Source organism: Electrophorus electricus, chromosome 9 (assembly GCF_013358815.1).
Source record: "Electrophorus electricus isolate fEleEle1 chromosome 9, fEleEle1.pri, whole genome shotgun sequence".
Taxonomy (NCBI): Eukaryota; Metazoa; Chordata; class Actinopteri; order Gymnotiformes; family Gymnotidae; genus Electrophorus; species Electrophorus electricus.
Window position 1 is genome coordinate 9,721,168 of NC_049543.1, and position 23,975 is coordinate 9,745,142.

General features: G+C 41.8%; 2 protein-coding genes across 2 annotated transcripts; one reads left to right on the forward strand and one right to left on the reverse strand.

The window, feature by feature from the left end:
- The first annotated feature begins 307 nt into the window (after nt 1–307).
- On the forward strand, nt 308–13,687 carry ndufs4 (NADH:ubiquinone oxidoreductase subunit S4). The gene is made up of 5 exons (XM_027028525.2): nt 308–427; nt 3,440–3,515; nt 12,798–12,970; nt 13,123–13,196; nt 13,477–13,687. Exons 1-5 carry the CDS (start codon nt 345–347, stop codon nt 13,578–13,580), a joined length of 510 nt encoding a protein of 169 aa, XP_026884326.1. The 5' UTR covers nt 308–344; the 3' UTR covers nt 13,581–13,687.
- Nucleotides 13,688–15,979: 2,292 nt separating this feature from the next.
- On the reverse strand, nt 15,980–22,197 carry fsta (follistatin a). The gene is made up of 6 exons (XM_027029665.2): nt 22,036–22,197; nt 20,509–20,700; nt 20,075–20,293; nt 19,577–19,801; nt 18,812–19,042; nt 15,980–17,048 (listed from the first exon to the last, which is right to left on the reverse strand). Exons 1-6 carry the CDS (start codon nt 22,127–22,129, stop codon nt 16,960–16,962), a joined length of 1,050 nt encoding a protein of 349 aa, XP_026885466.1. The 5' UTR covers nt 22,130–22,197; the 3' UTR covers nt 15,980–16,959.
- Between the last annotated feature and the right edge of the window lie 1,778 nt (nt 22,198–23,975).

Here is a 23,975-nt window from a genome sequence, read left to right on the forward strand (position 1 = left end):
AACAACAACATTATAGACAGTACCATATAAGTAAGGACTACGTATGATGTATGTTTAATAGCTAATTAGATTTTATGTTTGACTGAAAATAATCGTGATAGTTTGTCCAACTATTTATATAGTTAAACCACAGTAGTAACCTATTGAGCATGCACAGGACTTACAATTGGTGTAACAACCATGCTTGTATGAGTCTGAAAACAACACACGGTCAACACGCTCTCGGTCAATTCTATTCTCTTCCTGTAGCGTAGTCCATGTCACCCGCATCCTTCCTCCAGCTGAAGTAATCGCGATACCTTTTTGGACTACCGTGTATACCGTACAGCGTCCTCTCTGTCAACATGGCGTCTTCAATGTCACTCTTTGGTTTGAGCCGAGTTTGTTTTCGCAATTTAATCACAAAGTCACCTCTAACTACGTTAAGGTAAGAAAGAATGCATTGCTTGATCTATCAATCTGCATTTTTTTTTTTTGGTGTACAATATTTGTTGCAACATTTTAATTACATACATTAATGTACCATGGCATTGTTGTCAAATATTAACCAGTGAGCTAATCTAGCTAGCTTCACTGCTTAATAAATATTACCTAGCTAACTAACCTAGCTAATTGGTTGACATTGCATGTCCTTAGTTATGCATTCTGAATTTTATGTAAAATAACATTTAATCATGTTTGGATTTTGCATTGCTTAAGCCAGAATGTATAACTGATGTTGCTTAGTTATATAGGTAGGTTAGCTAGCTAACTTAACGGCTATCGACTCTGAGGTTACACTAAACATAACTAGCTTTCTGACTATTTTACCAATCTGAACCTAGGTGGTAGCACCTGTCAGTCTATATAAAAACATAAAAACCCACTTGAAGTTTCTTCAAGTGAGACAGACGAGTAGCATTGACATAGGAGCTGTTTACTGTACGATACCGTAGCTAGCAGATAGTTAGCTACAGTTGGAAGCTTTGTTTGACCGGCAGCTAGCTAGCTAGCTAGCTAGCTAGCATAACAGCGAGTCCAGCAGGGCCTCTAAAATTGGTCCGGTCTTTACGATGAATGGTACGTGATTGCGACCTGGTGTACTTTTTTATTAATTTAGTCTTAGCCCGTTGTCAAATCAGTTTACGGGTTAACTGTATTAGTGTACTCTTAACTGAGATTACTGGTGGGTCTTCGAGGTCCAGTACAAATACGTTGTCCAAAACCAAGATATCTGTTTAGAGTTTTATGTTAAAAGTCTGAATGTACAGTGTTGACGCTTTTTTAGTTATCTGAGGGATAATTGCAATACCTTGGTGTTCAAGATGTCCAGTAATCATCATATGCATTTTGCTGTCTTCCTATATCTGACGTTAATTGTATTAGCATCATACGGTCAAATAGTGCCTTGTAAGAGTTCCACCTTCTTATGTCATCAGATTCACCTGGATTAAAAATGACAGGTTATTCCAGCCAGCATTCTATTTTTTTAATACAGATTCCAGCATAGCATTTTTGTATTACAAACCAACACACTCTTAAAGTAAAATTAACCGATATACTCTCATCCAAATTCATTATGTCAGCAGATCAGATAAAAAATTAAATTGTGAAAAATGCTGCTTGTATAAGCATTTAACCCCTTAATACAACTTGTAAGAATCATTTTAATCTTGACTGATTTGCTTTAAATTGCTCAGGTTGGTTAGATGATGCTAGTGGCCTCAGTATGCAGATTCTCAATTGGACTGAGAAATGGACTTTGACTTGTTGTTTGACCTGATGCTTTAGATCATTGTTCTTTTGAAAGGTGAAGTAGTTATCCATCCATCCATACATACATCCATACGTCCATCCGAAGCAGGTTATCTTGCAGCATTTCCTTGTATTTCATATCTTCCCTCTTTCTTTCCATTTTAACAAGATACCCAGTCCTCACTAAGGAAAAGCATCCAAATACTATGATGCTGCCACTTCACTGTTGGGATGGTGTTTGTTGAGTAATGGGCAGTGCCAGTGTTGTCCAGAAATTTCCATTTTTGGACCACAAAACCTTATCCCAAAGTTTATCTGGATCACTTTAATGCTCTGGCAAACTCCAGATGAACTTTGATGCATTTGTTTCTACTGTAATGGTTTCTTTCTAGACATCTTTCCAGTTGTTTGAAGTGCTCTTCATATTGACTGGTTCATCTTCACTCCAGTTCACTCCAGCCACTGATCTCTGTAGATCCTTTAAAGTGATTTTTGTCAGCTTTGGATTCATGCTAGTAGCAGCACAAACTGTTGGAAACTGTGGAAGTGAATATCTTTATCTACCTTTGAAAGGTGGCTTATGGGACTATTTGTTATTGCTGGATATCTTGATTTCTTTGGCATTATGATATTTTATCAACAGCCAAGGACCCTAGCTGATTAAATTGACATTGGATCTTTATAACTGGGTTGAGGCTATTACTTTCTCTATTTTTAATCAGAATGCTTGTGGATAGGAATTATAGTATAGACTAGGTAATGCTAACATGTTGACTGCAAAAATAGGATGGGGCGTTGGGGGGTAGTGGACCAAGGCAAGGGTGAGTTGGTTTATCCAAATGTCTAGATATTTATAACTATGTCTACTGGATAGGACTACTTTGAATGGTAACAAGGTAGCAGTCAGCAAATGACTGTTGTTTAATACATTTGTGGACAGTGAGTTTGGTCTCCTGTTGTACTGCACTCATTTGCTCATGCTGTCTTGGTCCATTGCATTTTCACTGTTCTTGAAAAACATCAAGTCTTCCCTGCTCAGAACTGTCACATTCATGTGAAAAAGCACCAGGCGGTTTATTTTCCTAGCAGGCAGTGCAAGCCTCCAGGGTACATTTTTTGAGGTATTCTCTTGTATGGCTATGAAAAATGCAGCCTGCTCAAATGTCATGTGGTCTTGGGAGCTGTAGTAACTGTTGTACTCTCAGTTAATATTCTATGAGTTATTGATTAGCTGTGGCTTATGTTGCCATAATTAGTGGAAGATTGTTTACAAATGTCATATTTAGGCTAGCACACAGTGCCAGATTGTTTAAACCTGCATGGTTCCCGAGCTGGGTAGCCGTGCAACCACAATCGCCAGCAGAGCTGCAAGAAGAGGTCTTGGGAATGCACTGTTTGTGACTAGCTGTGTTCTTGCACTGCCCTTGTGCCGGACGCTCTGTGTCCAGGCCTGTGGCTCGGCCAGCCAATGTAAAGTGCCATCTTTTTCAATGAGTCAATGAGAGGAGGACAGAAAACCAGAACTGAAAATGGCTCTGATAGGGCAGGAAAGAAACCTGAGCGCTCTTTCCTTGATTCACCTCATTCACCACCCGAAGAAGCCACACTGTAGTTGCTTTTATTTGCTTTGGATATTATTATGGTTTCATTTGCTTGTTTGTTTGTTTTCCTTGTTGGTTTCACCCCCTCTTTAAACTTCTTGCAGGTCAGTTAACACGTCGGGATACCTGGCACAACAGCAAGAGCATGAGACCCAGCTCATCACAGTGGATGCAAAATTGGTAAGAACATCCCAAATGAGATTGGTTTGGTGTGACTGGTTTGTTGTGATGAAATTGTTGATTAATTTAAACTGGGGCCTTAATGTATAGGTATATATTTTGTGTAAAATTTATTACATGCCTACATATTATATAGCATATAGAATGTAAATTTAATTGATTGCATAAGCCTGCTGTTAATTAGTTGTCAATCATCAGTAATTTCTCAAAAAAGTAAGGTCATAAATTGATAGAGAACTCAGGACTCTACAACTACAATACTCCAAAAAGTTTTGTAATTGTTGATGCAAAGGTTTTGTAACTTTGTCTGTCTGTCTACTTGTACATAATTCTTTTTATTTAACTGGAAAAATAGCCAGCAACATATCTGTGAATATTTTGGACTTTGATGACATCTATCGTAAATAGCCATAAAATTTTAAAACGTTATTATACAATATAGTTATCTAACCGTTTTCTCATCTACATCTTTGTCATATTGACTTGCATCCGTGAATTCTTTCTCACAGGGAGTGATTGTTATTAATTGAAATGTATTTTGTCTGACAGTAGATAAATAGATATCTAGTATTAAATGAGGAGAAAGCATTGGTCTCTGAGATGTTTGGGTGCAGATTCTGTCCCGGATTGTGTGTGAGCTTGCCAACAGAGCTCTCTCTTCAAGTTTGGGGCCGCTCCAATGTAGAGCTGATCAAGGGCCCCAGAAAACAATGGAATGAAAAGGGAAAGAGAGAAGAAACCCGAGACTAGAGAGGCAGTAGCAGCTTGGTCTGCTAGGAAGAGACAAGTGAGACAGTAGCAGCTCAGTCTGTTTGGAAGACTGGAGAGGCAGTAGCAGCTCAGTCTGCTGGGAAGAGACTGGAGAGGCAGTGGCCGCTCGGTCTGCTGGGAAGAGACTGGAGAGGCAGTGGCCGCTCGGTCTGCTGGGAAGAGACTGGAGAGGCAGTAGCCGCTCGGTCTGCTGGGAAGAGACTGGAGAGGCAGTAGCCGCTCGGTCTGCTGGGAAGAGACTGGAGAGGCAGTAGCCGCTCGGTCTGCTGGGAAGAGACTGGAGAGGCAGTAGCCGCTCGGTCTGCTGGGAAGAGACTGGAGAGGCAGTAGCCGCTCGGTCTGCTGGGAAGAGACTGGAGAGGCAGTAGCTGGTCCTTTTCCTGTTGGCTTCCAAGCTTTTGTTCAGCAATGAAGATGAGTTTTGCACATTCAATGAAATATATGCTGCAGGGGAGATATGAATTGTCCACATAGGCCTTTTAAATCACCACTCAAAACACATCCAACTTTTTAGATACCATTATAAAGTGCTTAGTTTGCACTGATGCACTTGAAACTACATGCTTAAAACTTTTATAGTCAGTGGTTCAGTTTGTCTCTCTGACAGTCCATGTTTCAGTCATTTCATGATGTCACCCAGACACAAATGTTTGTTTTTTTGCCTTGTGTGTAATCTGTTAACATCATTTGTATCACATTTGTAACTGCCCTGCCAAAAAAGAGGAGTCATGGAGCTGATTTACCAATACCAAGCCATCCAAACAGTTTGCCAACATGGCTCAGAACACCTGAGCCACTGTGTAAAGCGTCAAATGGAAGGAACCCAGAAAACTCTATTCCTGAACATGTAATTATTGAGCAATATGTGAGGTGCGCTGTATAATTTACCCACTGAAGTGGCTTCATTTGAGGCGACTTGGCACGGTTTCTTTTCGTGCTTTATCCTGACCGCCACTTTAACAAACTTCAAAAGGGCTTTCAGACTCTTCACTCCTGCGTTCAGTCATTCATCCCAAGGCCGTGATCGAAACTGCTTGTGGCAGTGGAGATTCCTTTTCAGTGAGTCTTTACACAAGCAAGAAACCGTCTATTAAATATATTAAGCAAGTGGGAGACTAACTTCAGAATAGGTTTCGTAATGGGGACAAGTTTCTGTATACTTTTTTTATAATATTATTGTTTGGGAATACATTAAATTAGTTCTAAGTTTAGTGAGAGGATCCTCTTTAGCATTTTAAAGTTTTCTCTCTTGGCCTATTGCCTCCTCGCTTTCTAGAAACAGACTCTAAACGAGAAGATTTCATAGAACGCTAAACTGCCGAGCTTTGCCCCCAGCTTTGATCTATTGCTTAACAGCAACTTCTTGCATTTGTGATCGAATGTCTTCAGTTTCTTAGAAATGGAAGCCGATAACTTTGCCACCAAGCTGCAGCGTCCTCGTCCAACTGAGACGTGAAGCTGGCATTTCCGAAAGGAACAGAACGACCCGAGGCGAATGCCATTAGCTCATGTGAAAGCACTTGCATATGTACCCCTTTATGCGCAGGCAAATGTGCGGCATATCAAATTATGGCAATTAAAGCCCTGTGTGATTGTGGCTGAGTTGCAGCTGACTCTGCGTCTCTGGTGCCTGTCCTGGCTTGCTCGAGTTAGCAATGCGCCATTTGATCGAGCGTCCTGAGCTGCGAGAGAGGCTGCACAGCCGGCCACGGATACATTGCTTGACCTGGAATACCTGGGCTTGTGCAGGGATCTCTTGAAAGCATAGACCTGTCATTGCCCAATAGAAGACCCACCGCTCCGCCCCTCTTTTGACATTTTGCGTGCAAGATATTTGAAACTGAGAAAGTACAGGCATTTCTTTTCCAAAACACATGCCTGCTGCTTCGGAATCGTATATTCATAATGTGGGGATTTTTCGAGATTTTTTTTGTTGTTGTTATTCCTCCCACATTCTGTGTTGCACCTTTCTTTGCATGCCACATGAGATCATGGAATGAACTTATTTGCTATTCTGTCTGCAGTAATACATCACTGGATGCAAGACTTCTAAAGACGTCTAAAAGCTTTTCTACCTAAATGAATCATATTTATGTTGGAGTCTTTGATGCTAGCTGTAGATAGGAGAGTGTAACTGGTAATGTACTACCTAAATGTGTGTTTGAACCGCAGCTAGGCCATGTGCTGTCTGTGGCTACTTCCTCATTGCGATAGAAAAGGCAAGGAGCAGTGGCCTGCGCAAGCCCCCTGCTCGTTTATAAAGACCCACTAACAAAAACCTCACTCGCACTGACTTGCGGAGTCCTTTGCCCTCCCCAGCTGACTGCACCGTCCCGCCATATGGTGTACTGTAAGAAAGTGAAATATTCGAGAAGATGAAATATTCCCCTGAAACAACTCCAGTGGAGAGGGCTGTCGAGGGATGTGTGTTGGCTTAAGGACTTAATACGGCCCAAGCTCATGTGAATTCCCAGAGATGATCCAGGCTGCGAAGTGGACTTTGCTGACCCTTCCTCCCCTTCCTCCCAGCTACAGCACACAGCTCAAGTGTCTGTTTTGTCTACTCGCTCCCCATACCAGGTGCCTGCGCAAAAAAAAAAAAAAAAAAGCCAAGGCTGGACAACTAGGTCAAAGGATATGACTCTTTTGAAAAGGACCCGACGCGAGGCTTTGTGCGTTGGCCGCTAAATGGTGTTTCATTTACTTAGCACTCAAGAGAAAGTAAGCATTAAAGCACCCTTCAGTGCTGTTGCTTTTGTGCGGCCGAGGAAGGAAACCTGCTTCAGCTGTTCTGTTGGGTCTCCACCACTTGTCTCGCTCAAAAATGGACGAGCCCCCTCTTATTTGTATTGGATGCAGTGTCGCAAATTGGGCTCACTCTTCTCTTGCTTGCAAAGCTTGTAGGAAAGTAGTAGCCATATATGCCTAAGCACTCAGTGTGATTTAACTGTAATGTAATTCTACTTTGAGGAAAACACATTTGTTTTTCTCTTCTTGTTCTTAATGGTGTTAATATAACATTGCCAACTAGCCTTCACTTCTTTGTGACGCATATGGGGGGGGGGGATGGTCATAAATGCTTCAGCACTCATTATGATTAATTGTAATTGTGTAATGCCTTATGCACTTTGTCATTAGTCACATGCAATTTTAGCTTGGATCCGCCCCACCCCCTCATAAATGTCATTTTTGAATGAATGGCCCTGAAATAGGCGGCTTCCGTGTGTAAACTCAGAGTACTACATGTCTCTTTGCAACAAACACAACTGTGACGTAGAAGGCTTAATTACATTTGTACTGGGGGGAAAAAAATACTTTGCGTGATTTTGTCAGGAGCTCAGTAACTGTTATTCTCTTTTTGTCCAGGGGTTGGGCATGCTGAAATTATAATGCTTGTGTGACGGTAAATTTTTGACCAAAAAAAAGTAGTTTTGGTCTCTTAGTCATAATTTAAGATGCCTGTTCAGATTGTAGATAAGTCAGGAAAAAACATTATCAGAAAAGAAGTAAAAGAGCATTAGCAGTGTTCAAAGAAGAAAGTGCCTCATTCACAGTAGTGTTGAATGGAGTAGCCAGTCTGACAAGCACTGAAGGAGGTTATTTTTCTTTTCTTTTAAGTGTGCCTTTGCTTTTTAGCCCTTTGGTAGAAAGCATGTCTATTCATGTTAATGAAATATTATTTTTCTTTTATTTTTCATTTCTCTTTTCCTTTCATTTTTCGTGGTTGGCTAAAATGTGATATTCCCAGAGTGACATATTAATGCAATTTTCTAAATATTGACACTAATATGGTACCATTTTGACAGCTAACGTAAGCACGAGTGCTTTCTGTCCCAGAAAGTCTTTTTTTCCTGCTCGAATAGGACAGATGGCTTGTGAGTAACACTTGAAAAGCACCACTGTTTTGCTGAGACGCGAGCGTTTCCCGCAGACGTTGCCCACAAACAAACGGACAGGTGGGACGTGGCTAATGGGATGCGGAAATGCCTCTTCCCACGAGCGCATGCTGTCCGCCCCACCCTGCTGCCCTGCTCGCGCTGTAATGTGAGAGCAGAGTTGACCCTGGGGCCAGCCCCCCCCCCCCCCCCTCCCTTTTGCTTGCATGGGCAGTACATGTTGTTTGTTTCTATTAGTGACCCTTCATGTCCAGTCCGTTATTAGCTGTGGCCCTAACACTTTTGAAATGACCAAACTGGTTGCGTTGTGCAATCACCTAGGCAGACACGCCTCGGCTGTTGATGTTAATGGTGAAAAGCTTCGTTTGTTTTTTCATTTTTTTAAACAAGGAAAACAACGTAGGGACGAACTCTCCCGATGCTAAGGGGCAGGCTCCAGGTGTAGGAAGTGACCGTCCAGCATGCATAATGCACTGTGGGTGTGCGCGCGTTTCCCCCTGCTCTCAGTGCGCCTGAGCGGGGTCAGGCCTCAGGTAACAACACCCCGATGTCAAAGTCCTGAGAGTGCCGCCCTTCAGACGGGGGGGGGGGAGGGAGAGCGTGCCTGTGCGCCCGCCAGCGGGGATCCTCGCCAGGGTTAAACGTGCGCAGCCTCAGGAGTTAGCAGTTTTTGGATGGCTCTAGCATAACATGTGGGAACCCTCCTCTGGATTAGTAATGTTCAATTACACTCCCTAAGCATTGGGACGACCGCAGAGCTCACATATTATTTGTATGATCTGACAGAGACTAAAACGAATGGTAAAAGCCCCCACCGCAGAGTTCATCACTTACCTGTCATACTCTTTGAGTCGCCTGACAGTTATTGGTCATTTATTCACAGCACAGTAAGTGGATATACATATACATGCAGGGTGAGCAGACTTTGATGAATCTCCAAGTGGCTCTTTTAATCTTTTTTTTTTCCTCTTTCTTTCTTTTTTTATCTCTGCTGACTTTGATGGGTTTTTAAAAATTGTGCCTGATATTCTTCCCTCTATTTTCCCTCTGAAACCGAATTGTGTTCAAGGTGAATTTAGCTTTGGGCTTAGGCCATAAAGGCTTTTGTGTGGGAATGCCAGTGAGGTGTATTATTTATCTGAATTCCATGTCCTGGAGTGAGCGCTGGATCTGATTAAATTACATGTGGACTCCAGGCCTGTGGAAATCCGTGAAAGGTTCCACCTGTATCTGATGGGAATGACTTACTATCCACTTTCTCATGTATTATTGTCAGCCTTTCAGGCCAGCTCAGAACTTACCGTCGGGTCAAACCCCCCCCCCCCCCCCCCATACCCCAGCACGCACGCCCGCCTGCCTGCCCCAACACCGCCCCCCCCCAATACCCCAGCACGCACGCCCGCCCGCCTGCCCCAACACCGCCCCCCACCCCCCCATACCCCAGCACGCGCGCCCGCCCGCCTGCCCCAACACCGCACGCCCGCCCGCCTGCCCCAACACCGCCCCCCCATACCCCAGCACGCACGCCTGCCCGCCTGCCCCAACACCGCCCCCCACCCCCTCCCCACTTTACTAGTTACTGGTGCCCTCCCCTCTGTCGCCTGCCAGAGGCCTGCGATTGCCATCAAGCGCCGTGCAGTTGTGCCGCAGCGTGTGTGTGGTTCCACAAAGGCCCCGATGCAGAGGCAGCTGTATAAACTGTACTTCAGTAACTTAATGGGCAAGGGAGACATTTACCTGAGAATTGGAGCCGACCGAAGGCGCTCCTCGGGGGATGGGGGGGATTCCCACAGCACAGAAACGCGTCCAAAACACAGGGATGATTGTTAGGTTTTTCTGAATTGCAAAACATATGCTACACTGAATGCTTTTTTTTATGAGAGATGAGAGCAACAGACTGTGCATATTGAGAGCTTTTGTGGCTATTAGGATCCTGGTGTTTGCATAACTTCAGCACAACTGATTCCATTTAAAGTTTATTTGATCCTTCGGCAAGGATACAAGTCCTCACTGAACAAAAAATATTGATAATAATAACTGGTCAGTTATAGGTCAGCTCCTATTTCAGTGTGATATTTTTCCCCCCCTCTTCGTTTTCCTACAAGTAGTTTCTCCCTGACCCTGAGAGCCTAGCGTTTGCGCGGCCCCCGGGGGCGGCTAGCCTGCCTCCCGCGCCAGCCCTGTCCCCGAGCACTGCGCCTCTCGGCCCGCCGCTGCCGCGAGATCTCCCATGCTCCTCATTCAGCGGCCAGCCAGAGATGTCAGAAATATAGACACGCTTTCACGTGACGGAGGCCTCGCCAGCTTCTCCTCCCCCGCTCTTAAGCTTGGCATTCTGTCTGCATACCAGGGATTGTAGGGCCCTGTGAATAGTGTCAAACTTCATAGTCCTCATTTTGCTTCCTGTACATGGATGGAGAAACGTGCAGCGTTTCCCTTTGTGGGTTTTTTTTTTTTCCTTGCCCCTTCCCCTCCAGCTTTTCCCCCCACTTCCCAAGAAGGACCATATTTAAGCCACCGTCGCCTGCTTTGTGTATGAGCCATTGTGCTCTCGTCTCCTGTGCAGATCACCCTCCTAGTTTTTGTTGCCATAATGTATGCAGGAATAAAAGTCTAGACTACCCCTTTTCTCTTTTCTTTCTCTCTTTCTTTTTTTACATTGTATGGACAATGAGGAGCGTTTTCAGTGTGTTGTTTTTTGGAGGGGGGGGGTTCATTTATGGTCTTATAGATGCATTATCATATTCATCGGAATACAATCTTGCTGTTTTTTTTTGTTTGTTTTTTTTTAAATACATCAAGGTCATTTACATCCAGACTGGGAGTATTGTGCTCAACTCTGCCACTACTGTCAGCAGCAGTTTATGTAATTTACAAATGCTTACTGTAGTCTAGTTTGTTAATCCCATAGAGGTAACGTTAATCCCTGTGTTTGTGTTTGCAAGAGCGATTGTCACTTCCACCTCACTCAGCAGTGGTTGACGTGGCCTGGCAGCTCCTGACTGTCCACTGTCAAACTCCTGGTGTTCCTGCTGAATAAAAATTCATTTAGATTTGAGTGTAGTCACATCTCAGTACAACTTGGCTATGAGCACAAGAAAGTTACCATTTTAGCCATTAATGCTTTTCTTTCCTGTTTACCATCAGTGTGAAGATCAACAAAAATAAGTTGAAATAAGTGCATTTGGAACTATGATTTCATCAATACATAAACTTAGTAATCCCAAAGGCAGAATGATAAAGATTTCCTAATAGTAACATTTGATTAATTTAGGATCGCAATGTTGTATGAAGAATTTTGTTCAAATCACAAATTTGTCTATTTAGGCTACTTCATTTATTTTATTTTTAACGTGAAACCAGAAATACGCTCAAAACCCTGAATCCATTTGACTGTATGAACTCTAAACTTGAGTTACATATACTCATTCAAAAAACATCACTCAAAAATGACAGCCTTGTTCATAAGTCTCCTGTTGTCAAAATTAGTCCACAGTGTACAGTATATTCTCTTTGGCCACCTATTATTCAGTCTGCCCAAATGTTATGTGAAAACTCCCTATGCACCAATTTGTTAGGGTGCCTTTGTTCAGGCCTCATACTAAAGCACCATTTACAATGAATCAACGTGCAGATGACAATGTTAAAAATTTGATCCTTTGAAGTTGTAATGGCTATTGAGACGTGTGAAGGAGAACTGAAAGGCAAGCTGCTTTTGAGGCTCGGAGCCTTGGGTGGCTAGCGGCCGCTTGCTGGGAGGTTTGCATGTGTGTGTGCTGCTGCCGACTTCCCAGTGTTCGGCGACTAATTCCCTAAAGAATTGGGCCAGGCTTTCGCACAATCTTTCAGCAGAGGCCTGTCGCTCTGGACCATGGGCAGTCAACAACTGCTTTTTACCCAGACCCCTCCCCCCCTTTTCCAAGGTACCCGTTACTGATTGATTTTTGCAGTGCAGCTATGAGTTAATGGGCTATGAGTTTAAAAAGTCAAGCATTGTCGTCACAGCCCTAAAATGATGATATTGGCAAATAAATGATTTTGGGGTTTTTTTGTTTTGTTTTTTAAATTTTCTTCTGTAAATCTAACATCTAAAGCCTCACTTTTGCTAATTTGTTAAAATGTATTGCCTTGCATTCATTGAATTAATTTGCTATAGTCATCAACTAATGTGCAATTTAGGAGACTTTTCTCTTTGCCTTCACACCTGAAAGCCGAGGTTTCTGGCCTGTGACCGAAGCCCTGTGGTGAAAAAAGAGCACAATGGCATTTTGAGCGTGTGAGAAATTAGCTTGTCTAGACAGAGTGCGCGTCTTTAGTCAAAAGGAAATATTTGGGCTTTTATACCCTTTAGGTGTAAGAGCGTGAGGCCTGCCAAGCTCTTTCATGCTACTGCTTTTTCCCCCTTTCTTGGATGCGTATCACAAACTCCAATTTGCATTTTACAAAGCATAGGGCATTGGATGTTTTCCCAACTCAAGGACTTTTTTCGGCAGCCAAAATGTGGCTAAGCAAATTGTCGCCGTATTAAAAAAAACCCAAAACAAAACAAAAAAAAACTGAAAACTCACCGTTACACAGTAGGAACCTAAAATAGCCATCTTTTGATATTCATCAGGACATTACAAAGTTGACTGGTGTCCCGGAGGAGCACATCAAGACTCGTAGAGTGCACATCTTTGTGCCAACCCGTACAGCCATGCAGTCGGGCATCCAGAACACCAAGAAGTGGAAAATGGAGTTTGACACCCGGGAGCGATGGGAAAACCCTCTAATGGGCTGGGTCTCCACGTAAGTTCCCATCATTTGACACCGGAAACAGCACACACACACACACACACACACACCGTGTTTCAACCCACATTGATGTAGCCTATAGATTTTGTCTCCCTTTCAATTAGAACCCCATTTTGAAATTGTTTTATATTCCCTACTTTCTTTAGAGCTGACCCACTGTCCAACTTGACCCTTACATTCAGCACCAAAGAGGATGCTATTGCGTTTGCCGAAAAGAATGGTAAGCTGTTTGAACAAAGTGCTTCTCTTAATGATCACAGTGTTTCTTCACCCCTGTGCTGTCAAATTGTACTTGGAATAACATCCAAAAGCATTCCCAAAGGGAAAGAATCCTAATGGAAGAGATGTGTTGTTTGGTACTTCTTAAGTCTTGCTTTTGTCTTTGCCCTGACTGCTTGTGTCCTCTGTTTACACTTCACATCAACACCAATGGGCCACTCCCAAACTGAGGCGGTGAAATATACTTGGCTACACATTCATTGTCTTGTTTGTTTGAACAGGTTGGAGTTATGATATAACAGAGAAGAGGATGCCAAAGCCAAGAGTCAAGTCATATGGAGCAAATTTTTCCTGGGACAAAAGGACACGAAGGTCCGCCAAGTAGATGATCACTTACCGGTCATCTTATTGTGCTGTTTTTTTGTAAAACACTTGTAAAATCTTTATTCTGTATCTATATCCAATAAAGGATCCTGCAGGCAATCATTAGAATCTGTGTCTTGTCAATCTTTTCTAGTGAAGACTAAATTGTGATTTAATGGATAATGGTGAGGATATTTGGGGTGTCCTTTAGAATGTTCTATATTTCTGGATCAGTATTACTTAAAACATCTGATTTTCACACAAGTCATAAAAATAGATCAAGAGAACCCAGTTAAACAAATGCGACAAAAATATATTTGGTCATTTATTTATTGAGGAAAATGATTCAATATTACATATCTTTGAGTAGCAAATGTATATGAATGTCTAGAATCAAGTTAATTTGATCGTGAAATTGTAAATGGGTGTTTTCAATCAATGGGATTAAAATCAGGTGGGAGTGGGTGCTGCTTTATTTAAAGAACTGGGATCTATCAAAGTCTGATCACAACACATTTGTGGAAGTGTATCATGACTCAATGGAAGGAGATTTCTGAGGACCTCAGAAGAGGAGTTATTTAGGCTCATCTTCTGTTTAGGAGTTTGGACTTCACCAATCCGCAGTCGGACAGATTGTGTGCAAATGGAGGAAATACAAAACCATTGTTATCCTCCCCATGAGTGGTTGGCCAACAAAGCAAGTAATAGCCCCCAAGGTCACCAAGGAACCCTGGGTAACTTCTAAACAACTAAAGGCCTCTATAACATTGGCTAATGTTCGTGACTCCACCGTCAGGTGAACAATGAACCACGATGTATATAGTAGGTTGCAAAGAAAACCACTGCTTTCCAAAAAAACCCCATTTCCGCCTATCTGCATTTTGCTAAAGATCACATGGAATGGTCAAGCCAATGTGTTCTGTGGACTGATTAAACCAAAATAGAATATTTTGATTGAAATAAGAAGTGTTGTGTTTGTCAAAAGGAAAAATAATGCATTCCAGGATTAGAGCCTTATCACATCTGGGAAACGTGGTGGTAGTATCGTAGTTTGGGCCTGTGTTGCTGCATCTGGGCTGGAATGGCTTGCCATCACTTATGGAACAATGAATTCTGAATTATACCAGTGAATTCTAAAGAAAAATGTCAGAACATCTGTCTGACATCTGACTGAATCTCAAAGAGAAAGCAGAATGTGCAGCAAGCAAAAGACTCTTAGCACACAAGTCATTGTACCAAAGAGTGGTTAAAGAAGAATAAATTGAATGTTGTGGAATAGCCAAGTCAAAATCCTGACCTTAATCTAATAGAAATGTTGTGTAAGGACCTGAAGAGTGTAGATCATCTGAGGCAACCTAATATCCCAGAGTTGAAGCTGTTTTGGAATGGACTAATATTCCTGATGTTGATGTACAACACTGATCAACAGTTACAGGAAAGGTTTAGTTACTTATTGCTGTACAAGGGGGTCACACCAGACCCCTTTTGTGATTCACAGATATGTAATATTGGCTCATTTTCTTCAAACAAATGACCAAGTATAATATTTTCTTCTCATTTATTTAACTGGGTTGTCTGTCTACATTTAGTTACATCTGATGTTTTAGGTCATATTTATAAATATTAAAAGTAAATATAACTAGAAAATTTGGGTTTACCAAATTTCAGGCACCACTGTGCTCCTGCATGTTCATCAAAATGGGTTGAGCCACAAGATCTTTTCATTTGCTTAGAAATGCATTCTCTTTGTCAGGACCCCCCCCCCCCCCCCCCTTCTTTGCACATGGTATATTCTGCTTCAGGAGACTTAATGCTTCTCAGTTGGGAGGACATAGTAAATGTCAAGTTTTAAAGACTGAGAACAGGTAGGTATGTTTTTATCTTGTGCTGCTCTCAGATAGGTACAAGATGAGAAAGCCACCTGTTGGAAAAACATTGTGTTCTCACACTCTGCCTTTTTATGTAACTTATACTGCAATAGCTCAAGTGCTGTATTTTAATTAAGAAAGCGTTCCCAGACTTGGATCAAGTTAAGACCATTGATGAATTTAATCCAAATGTCCTCATTTTTGATAATTTGAAACAGCCAATACATAGACTGGTTGTTTGTGTGTGTTCACTTGCTTCAGTAATAATGCTGTTACAATTTGAAGTTTACATAATGACATTTAGGACAATTTTTCAGTCTTTAGATTTATTTCGCAAATACTGTTCGTTTTTTTCTGTAAAGCTTCTCTTTAAGAGTTTTGGTCAGGCAGTCTACTGTAAAAATACCCATTCGTCATTGGAGTGGTACAGAACTGACTGAACTCAGGTTTACCAAGATACTTTTGTCATTAAAGCCAGTGCTAGCCATGGACAAAGCTAACAGTCACAGTGCTTAAAATGAGGCTCACAAAAGCAAGATAAAATGACTGCAGAGATTTTTTTTATTCATTTATTGTTTCACTCTTCATATCTGTACAAATACCATCAAACTTTATATATACATGACATTTACATTAAAAAAATACAAAACTATATATTTATAACTGAATCTTGTATTTAACGACATCTGAAAATAAAAATGCATTTTGAAATCAATGCAAATAAAGGAAAGGTGATGATGCTTGATACTGATACTCGATCTCGTACCATGTAAGCTTGAAGAAAGAAGTTTTGAGTAAAACATTAGCAAAAACAGTATTGACATGTTAATGGAACATTTTCTGGCAATCAAGTATCACCCAAAAAGTTTATTTTCCCACTATAACTGTATGTCGAAACTGCTAATGAATGATGTCAAAAATTGACATTTCATGAAAACCAATCAGAAAATGGTTTGCATCTTGAGAAATGGCTCATACTGAAGCCATTACCATGCTGTATCATATAGGGAAATGCTGAAGAACCATTGAGAAAATCCCTTTGGTCAGTTTAGTGAATAGTAAACAAAACCAGAAACATTATGTACATTAAAGAGTGACAGTTTTTTTCCCCAATAAATAAACACACAGGCAACATGCAGATAAGCGTGAAATAAACATCTGTGATATAGAATGGATAGCAATAAGCAGATTTATACAGCATAGGGAATGCAATTTACAGCTTGCAGAAGACTTACACTTTACATGGTAGCATTTTACCTCACAATAAATAACACGGCATCTCTTTGGACAAATATAGTTCTTCATAATAAAAAAAGGACAACAAAATAAATGAACACTAAATAACATGACAGATAGTAACTCGGACATTGTAAATGTATAAATTATAAAACAAAAACACTGTATAAATAAACATCTATCAGACTGAACTATATGTATACTTCCTTTTTTCTCTGAAAAATAAATTAGCATACATATTTGTACAGTGTGGACATGTTTCCTTGCCACAGTACTGTTCCAATGGTTGATGACAGTTTATCCGTCCAGTACTGGTGATAAATGGATATAAGCCATGTAGTCCTGGTCTTCATCATCATCGTCCTCCTCCTGGTCTTCCGTAATGGCTATATGGGAGAATACATGGTAGCTGTTGTATGAATAATGACCACAACAGCACAGAATCTAAGTGAATGTCTGCCCCCCCCCCCTTCAGCCTTCTGTGAGTGCCACAATCTAGCTTTGTGTTTTTGGCGATTTGGCAGGCGTCAACATGCTCTGCCACCCAAGACCCCCCCCTGCCCCCCAAATTACGCAACAAACTTTACATAATGAAGGAAGTCAGTACGGTGATAAGAAGGGTGCTTGGAGGGTTCAGTGGCTCAGGTCTAATTTCGCAGATTCCTGAAAGAGGACCAAAAAAAGTGCTCCAGCGCTATAGGATTGGATCGTTTTCCTGGCTTTCCCATCTAAACTCATTATTTCGGAGAAACAATTGCTGCTATTGGGTAGGATTGGTGTCCTGTGCCCCAGGCTGGCACAGTTCTGAGGTATATTCTTCTACAGAAGCATTTACATTAGGGAAAAAATCAAAATACACAGATAGAGCAACAAAAAAGGAAGTAAGCAGTCCCTCATAATACATACGAACACTTCTATTCTGATGCTATGACAACACATTCACAAGAAATCTGCAAAGCACAAACTTTTAACCATGTTAAACGTCTACCAGCAGAGGAGGAAATGAGAAAGCAGTGTTCTACAAACCCCTCCTGATTTTCCTACAAGCTGTAAAATGTCATTTATTCCATCAGGTGATCATAAAGTTGGTCCCTTGGAATTATTAATTATTATTATTATTTTTATTATTATTATTATTTACTGCACAAGGCACGGTAACACGTCAAAGTACTTTTTTTCCAGATTTTTTTCACAGATTAGTTTTCCAGACATTCTTTGATGCCATGAACTGGAATGTAACGGAACTATTGGTAGATTACGGAAGTATCGGCGTGTAAATCCCTCACTGTCTACACAGGAGGCCTATCATGTAAAATGTCTCTTTAGTCATCGGCACCAATGTTACAATCACCTTATGCTCATTTAGGACACGGCTGTTACTGTTTGCTGACCCTCATACAGATTAGCAGAACTATTTATGCCATGAAGACATAGTGCATTTTGAAATGATTGGTTACAGCCAAAAGCAAAAATAAAACAAACCATATGAAACAAAACAAAACAGCAACAACTTTTACATGATTATCATGAAATTAGCAGTGTGACCATGGAATTTACAAGCTGTAGCAACACGAAAATATACTGTTGATTCTCTAGATTAAACACTACAACAATGGAGGAAAAAATGATAAAAAAAACCAAAAACAACAAACCCAACTCAAAACATTAAAGCAGCCTGCACGGGTAAATGATAGGTCACTAGAACGATGACAAATTCAATTAGTATAAGGTTACATGTGTTTAGCTGCAAAAGTTAATTTGCTCATATGTTCCTGTTAGTTATATGAAGTAAATTAGTATGTCAAATGACTCCCAAAATTGAGCCTTTCATACTATTCTTTAGTGTGTTTCCATGGTATTCATCTATGAGTCTTTTTCCCTTGTTTATTTATTTTTTTGCCAAAAATGCAAAACCAAATGTCAGCCCATGAGAACATGCAAAAGGGAGCTCTGATTTTGAGTCCTTTCTGTGACTTAGAGCGCTGACGGGGAGGCGAAGCGGTTACGGAGCGTGCGCAAGGGAAGGATGCCGGGGGGGTGGGGGGGGTGACGGAGACTGAGAGGAGGGTGGTGCTGGTGGCTGGAAGAGGTGGGGGTAGCACTGGATTGTCTTTTGTTGTTGTTGCTGCTGCTGCTAGGTGTTACTTACAGTTGCAAGATCCTGAATGCTTAACCTCGAGGAGCACGCCCTTGGAGCACGCCGCTTGCTTCATGGCGCATGCGCTCGGATACGAGGCGTTGTCGCTGGCGCACACCGTCTCATCCGAGCGGCTCTCGGGGCACGGCTCGCTGCAGAGCGCACACCGCCCGCGGCCCACCCGCGCATCCCACAGACACTTCTTTCCCGCACTGCACTGGATATCATCACACGACTTGGCCTCTGTAACAGAACGGCAGTGCAGACAATGAGAGCCTTTCCGGTGGCTTGGGAGAAGATGGCAATGGCAGTGCAAAAAAAAATAAAGAAAAAATCAAAAACCGAAAGTGTGACTATGGAAACATGGCGTCGAGGGTTTGTGGCAAGTGCACCTTTTGTTGAGCAGCGGCCTGGGAGGTAGAGGCAGCGCAAAGGGTTTGAAGGCAACTTTGTAATAAGAAGCAGACTGTTGTGGCCAGCATCAGGAAGCAATTAAGACACCCAAGACTTTTGCAAATAATAACTACAGCCACGATGGTCATGGGAGTTTGGAAGGTCAGAATTTGTTTGCAGTGTTGGCATGGTTGCGTGTGTACATAAATTATTAGAAGAAAATAAGTCACTGCAGCCCCCCCCTCCCCCCCCCCCCCCCACACGCACACACACACGCACACAAAAACCTGTATCCAGTAAGCTTACTGAACTTGAACTACTCTCTGAACGTCATACTCTACTGGAATCAACAAATGTGGAATTGTGTTCTGATTGGCCACTCACTAATGCATTTGCCTTCATAGGCCACTCCAATAGACCTCCCTAGGAGGCACGTGGCTCTCCTTAAATGGCAGGCGCTGGCGTAGACGATGCCATCGTTGCCACATAGGTACTGTTCGGGCGACGAGACCTCGGGGCACACACGGTTGCATGTCACGCAGTAAGCGTTATTGGTCTGGTCCACCACGCACGTAGAACTGCCAGGGCAGAGAACATCGCGACAGGTCTCTGTGGAAAACAAAAGGCAAACACTAATGGCTACCGTTTCGCTATCACCTTTCCCCGCACGCCGTCTCCGTCTCGACACCTGAGATGTCGCCAAGCGTAATTTCTCAAATTTCACATCACTTGGCATTACAAACATCATAATCAATTAAAAAAAAACACGATCTGAAAAGGATACATTATTTATGCGTCTGCGGTTTTGTAGACTATGATTTCTGCCGGAACGTTGAAATTCGGAAATTCTGGTGGACGTGTCTTTCAGGACAGGAATCTTACTTTTGCATTTGCCTTGGTACTGCACCTCCAGATCAGGGAGTCCTTTGCACTTCGACTTCAGGAGGGCGCACTCGTCACGGTAGGTTTTTCCGTCCGACCCACACACAGGCCCTTTCCAGGTGATGTTGGAGCAGTCAGGGGCGCACACGCAACGTGGCTTGCTCCTCCTGTTCATCTTACATTTCTTTCCAGGGCCACAGTCAACATTGTCACATGTCTCTAAAATTAAAATACATAGGGGTATTCAGAGACAAAGGCAATTTTTGTACTAATTAACTGGCAATCAAAATTAGTTTTACATTTAACAAAATAAAATATGTTGAATTAAATTTTTAAAAACAAAAACCATCTACAATATATTACAAATTTCTTGTGCATTGTGCAGTTGGTGGGCAGTCATTTTTCAGTCTAAAGAAAGACAATTACAATTCTACCTTTACAAGGTATGCAGTTTGGTGCTCCGCCATTGAAGATCGTCCACCTGAATAGTGTGCTGTTAGGCACATCCTCCTCAGTCCAAGATGTTCCGAGTCTTCCACTTCGGCAACATTCCTCCCGGCTCATTCCTGGCATGTAGAGGACCTGGCATCTTCCGTTCTTCCCCTGCTGTAGCCAGCAGTTACCAGCTGTAAACAAAAAAGGGGGAAAAAAAACAGTCGCTTTAAAGTCTGAAGCCAATGACCCAGACACAACACGTGCAGCCTGCATTAGCTCGAGCTGTCCCGCTCCCCCTCCCCCGCTGGATTTTGTCTGATTTTTTCCCCTCACCGTAATGCGACTGTTTTACACTTACATGCCTTAACCCAGACAACTCTTGGGTTGTCAGTCGGTCTGGTGAATGGCTGTCCTGTCGCCGATTATATTTTGAGTAAGCAAAGACTTCATTTTTGAGAAAAGGTAATGCCAGACGACTCGGATTGACAGACTCATACCTATTTAAACAACGCGCAGTCTAGACTACAGTTCCTCAAGCGCTCCATGCCAACTGTCTGCGCTCATCACGTTTCACCAGACTTGGACCAGACTGTTAGGCTAAATCATTAAATAACGTCATTTTTATCAATACATATGCCTTTGATTATTATTCTTCATATAACTTAGATAAGATGCTCTGTTTGTGATAACTGCAGGTCGAGCCAAAAGAGAATTAATATCATTTATTTATTAAATTAGGTATTCTGCACCGGGCATACCATGCGCCAGACAGTCCAATTAAACCATTCAGTCCTACAAGATTTATCAAACTTTTCTGTAAAGAATTTTGTCATCTGACGACAGATATGCAAAATGTTGGGAATCAACGAGTACCTGAACATCAAATAAATAATAATAGCCATTTCTCCTAAATTATGTCCAATGACTTGCATTTTGGATAGCCAGTCGAAGTCAGTTACTACCCGGTATTTCAAAAGAACATGCATTCGGATAAGTGGCACAATTATTAGCAGAATTACGCTGAGACCGGACATTCAGAGGACTGTCTAAGCCTGAGCTAACTCAGAATTATTACTCTTATCTTCATCAGGCTACTCCTTCTTTCACGTTATTTTCATGCAGATCAGGACATTGATGTTACAAATTCCACGTATGGTGTCGATGTAGTCATATCTGTATTATGACTGACAAATATTTATTCCGTTTAGAATGATTTAGTGTTGCATTTCATTAAACTTTAAGCATTCATTTTTAGCCAACTGCCTACAGTCACCCTTAACAAGTCAGAACATAATTTTTCAGGAATGTCTTGACACATTCAAGGTAGACGCACCTGTCTCACTGTCACCAGTACAGAAGCAAGACAGCATGAAACCAAAACTTTTGAATAGCCTAACTAAAAGAAACTCTTAGTTCAATTCATTTAAAACCCATGATTGTTGCTAAATCGTATCAAGTGACCATAATACACTGGCAACTGTAAGGAGAGACAGTAAGACCCCAGAGAAATAACAAATAGAACTTACCTTGTACTTTTTGATCTTCAATGAAATGACAGAACCATATCAGTAATAAAATCATTCCCGGGTGGAGCTGAAGGCGCGTTAGCATCCTTAACATGGTCAAGGCAAAGTGAAACAGAATTTGAGACAAGCAGCGCAAAAGTAATCTGCTTAGGGAGGCAGTGCTGAATGAATGCTTGTCTGTGTGTGCCACCTCTTTTTAAGTGTATCAGGGGTCTCGGGCCGACTGGCTGTAGTGGGCGGTCTTTTACTCTGGGGGTGGGGAGAGAGAGGTTTTTCTCCCTAAGTTTTTTTTTTTTTCAACCCTAATCAGGTGACATCCAGTGCAAACTTTCTCTAGCCTCTAATTCACACTGAAGTGTACTCGATGGTAAATGCTTAATGTAAGTGATCGGGGTCATGGGTTGTAATTATCCAAATAACTCACGAAGGTTAAACAAATAAGTTGTACTCACATTTTCATGAGCCAACTGGTGATGTAGTATGTCGTCAGCTCGGAGGCTGGAGATTTATTTGACTCTCAATTTCACACTCATCTCTCTTCGGGTCACATAAGTTGGTGTTTCACAAACAGAAAAAAAAGTAGGCTACATTAATAGTGTGCTGAAGCTTACTCAAGGCATCCAGTTGGATACAAAAAAAAAATGTACAGGACAGCAACACATTTTTAAGAATCAGATCACTTGTCGTGGAGCCAGGCTTGGACGACCTAGTTTCCTATTTTGTAATAAGGTTTCAATGTTACCCTGGGGTAGTAATTTGAATATGGAAACTTGCTTTAAAAAAAAGAAGCCTAAAGCAATAAGGTAACGTACATCAAAAGAGTGTGCATAAAAATATGTCGATCGTTATGATGGTGGATTATCTAAAACTATAACCTGTTTGTTTGCTGTCAGCATGCAGTAATTAAAACCTTATCAGCTGAGACGTCTGCACGTTCTTAGTTACTACTAATATATTCCCCATAGCAGTGACGTTTCCCAACCAAATAGGCCCTTCAGACGCAGGCTACTGTTGAAAAGATATCTATAAGTAGACAGCAGACATTAAAACAAAGCGAAGTTAATGTTAGAAGCCACGGTTGTTGTGTTTATGCTTAGGGGACTTAAATAAAACATGTTCAATTTCCGAACGGCCGACGTGCAAGGAGCATAAAATTAATTTCCATCTGGCCGAGACAGACAACACTGCAGCCTTCCGGAGGTACGGTGAGCTGAACGCGCTGTGACCGAGGTGCACGTGCGACCTCTTCTGTTCGCTACAACAGTTGGACGGAAGTTAAACCTTCTTTATGGCAATGATAGCGTTATAACATATGAACTATTCGGTCAGAAAGCTGTTTGAAAGTTTAGAAGTTTCTCTGTTTCTCTCTCTCTCTCTCTCTCTCTCTCTCTCTCTCTCTCTCTCTCTCTCTCTCTCTCTCTCTCTCTCTCTCTCCAGATTTGGAACAGATTGGAGAAATCAATTTACTTGCTTTCAGTCCTAATTAGCCCACATAAAAGAAAAAACCCCTCAGCAAATAGACGATAAAATATAAAGGGGAAAAAAATTATAAAAAGCAAAAGGCCACCCAAAACTAAAGCCCACGTTACAGTTTAAAATTGAATGTGAGTGTAAAGTTGTCTAGGACTTGGCTACTTATGCCTCAATGCAGTTCCACATGAATGCCAAACTAAACCAGCCAACACTCCTGTACGGAGTTTAAGGTCCTCACACACGCTACGAATTACATATACAAACAAACCCACAGTAATATATGCTGGTATTGGATACGAGGTCTAACGTGGGTATATAATGACAACAATCCGCACTGAATCAGACTGTAACACTTAAAATATTTTCTCCTCAGAAGAATGCGAGTTCTCACTTCTCTCATTCAGATTTCAGGAACGACCACGAAAAGATCGAGGTTACATTAAACGTACATCGTGCCACCATCACAT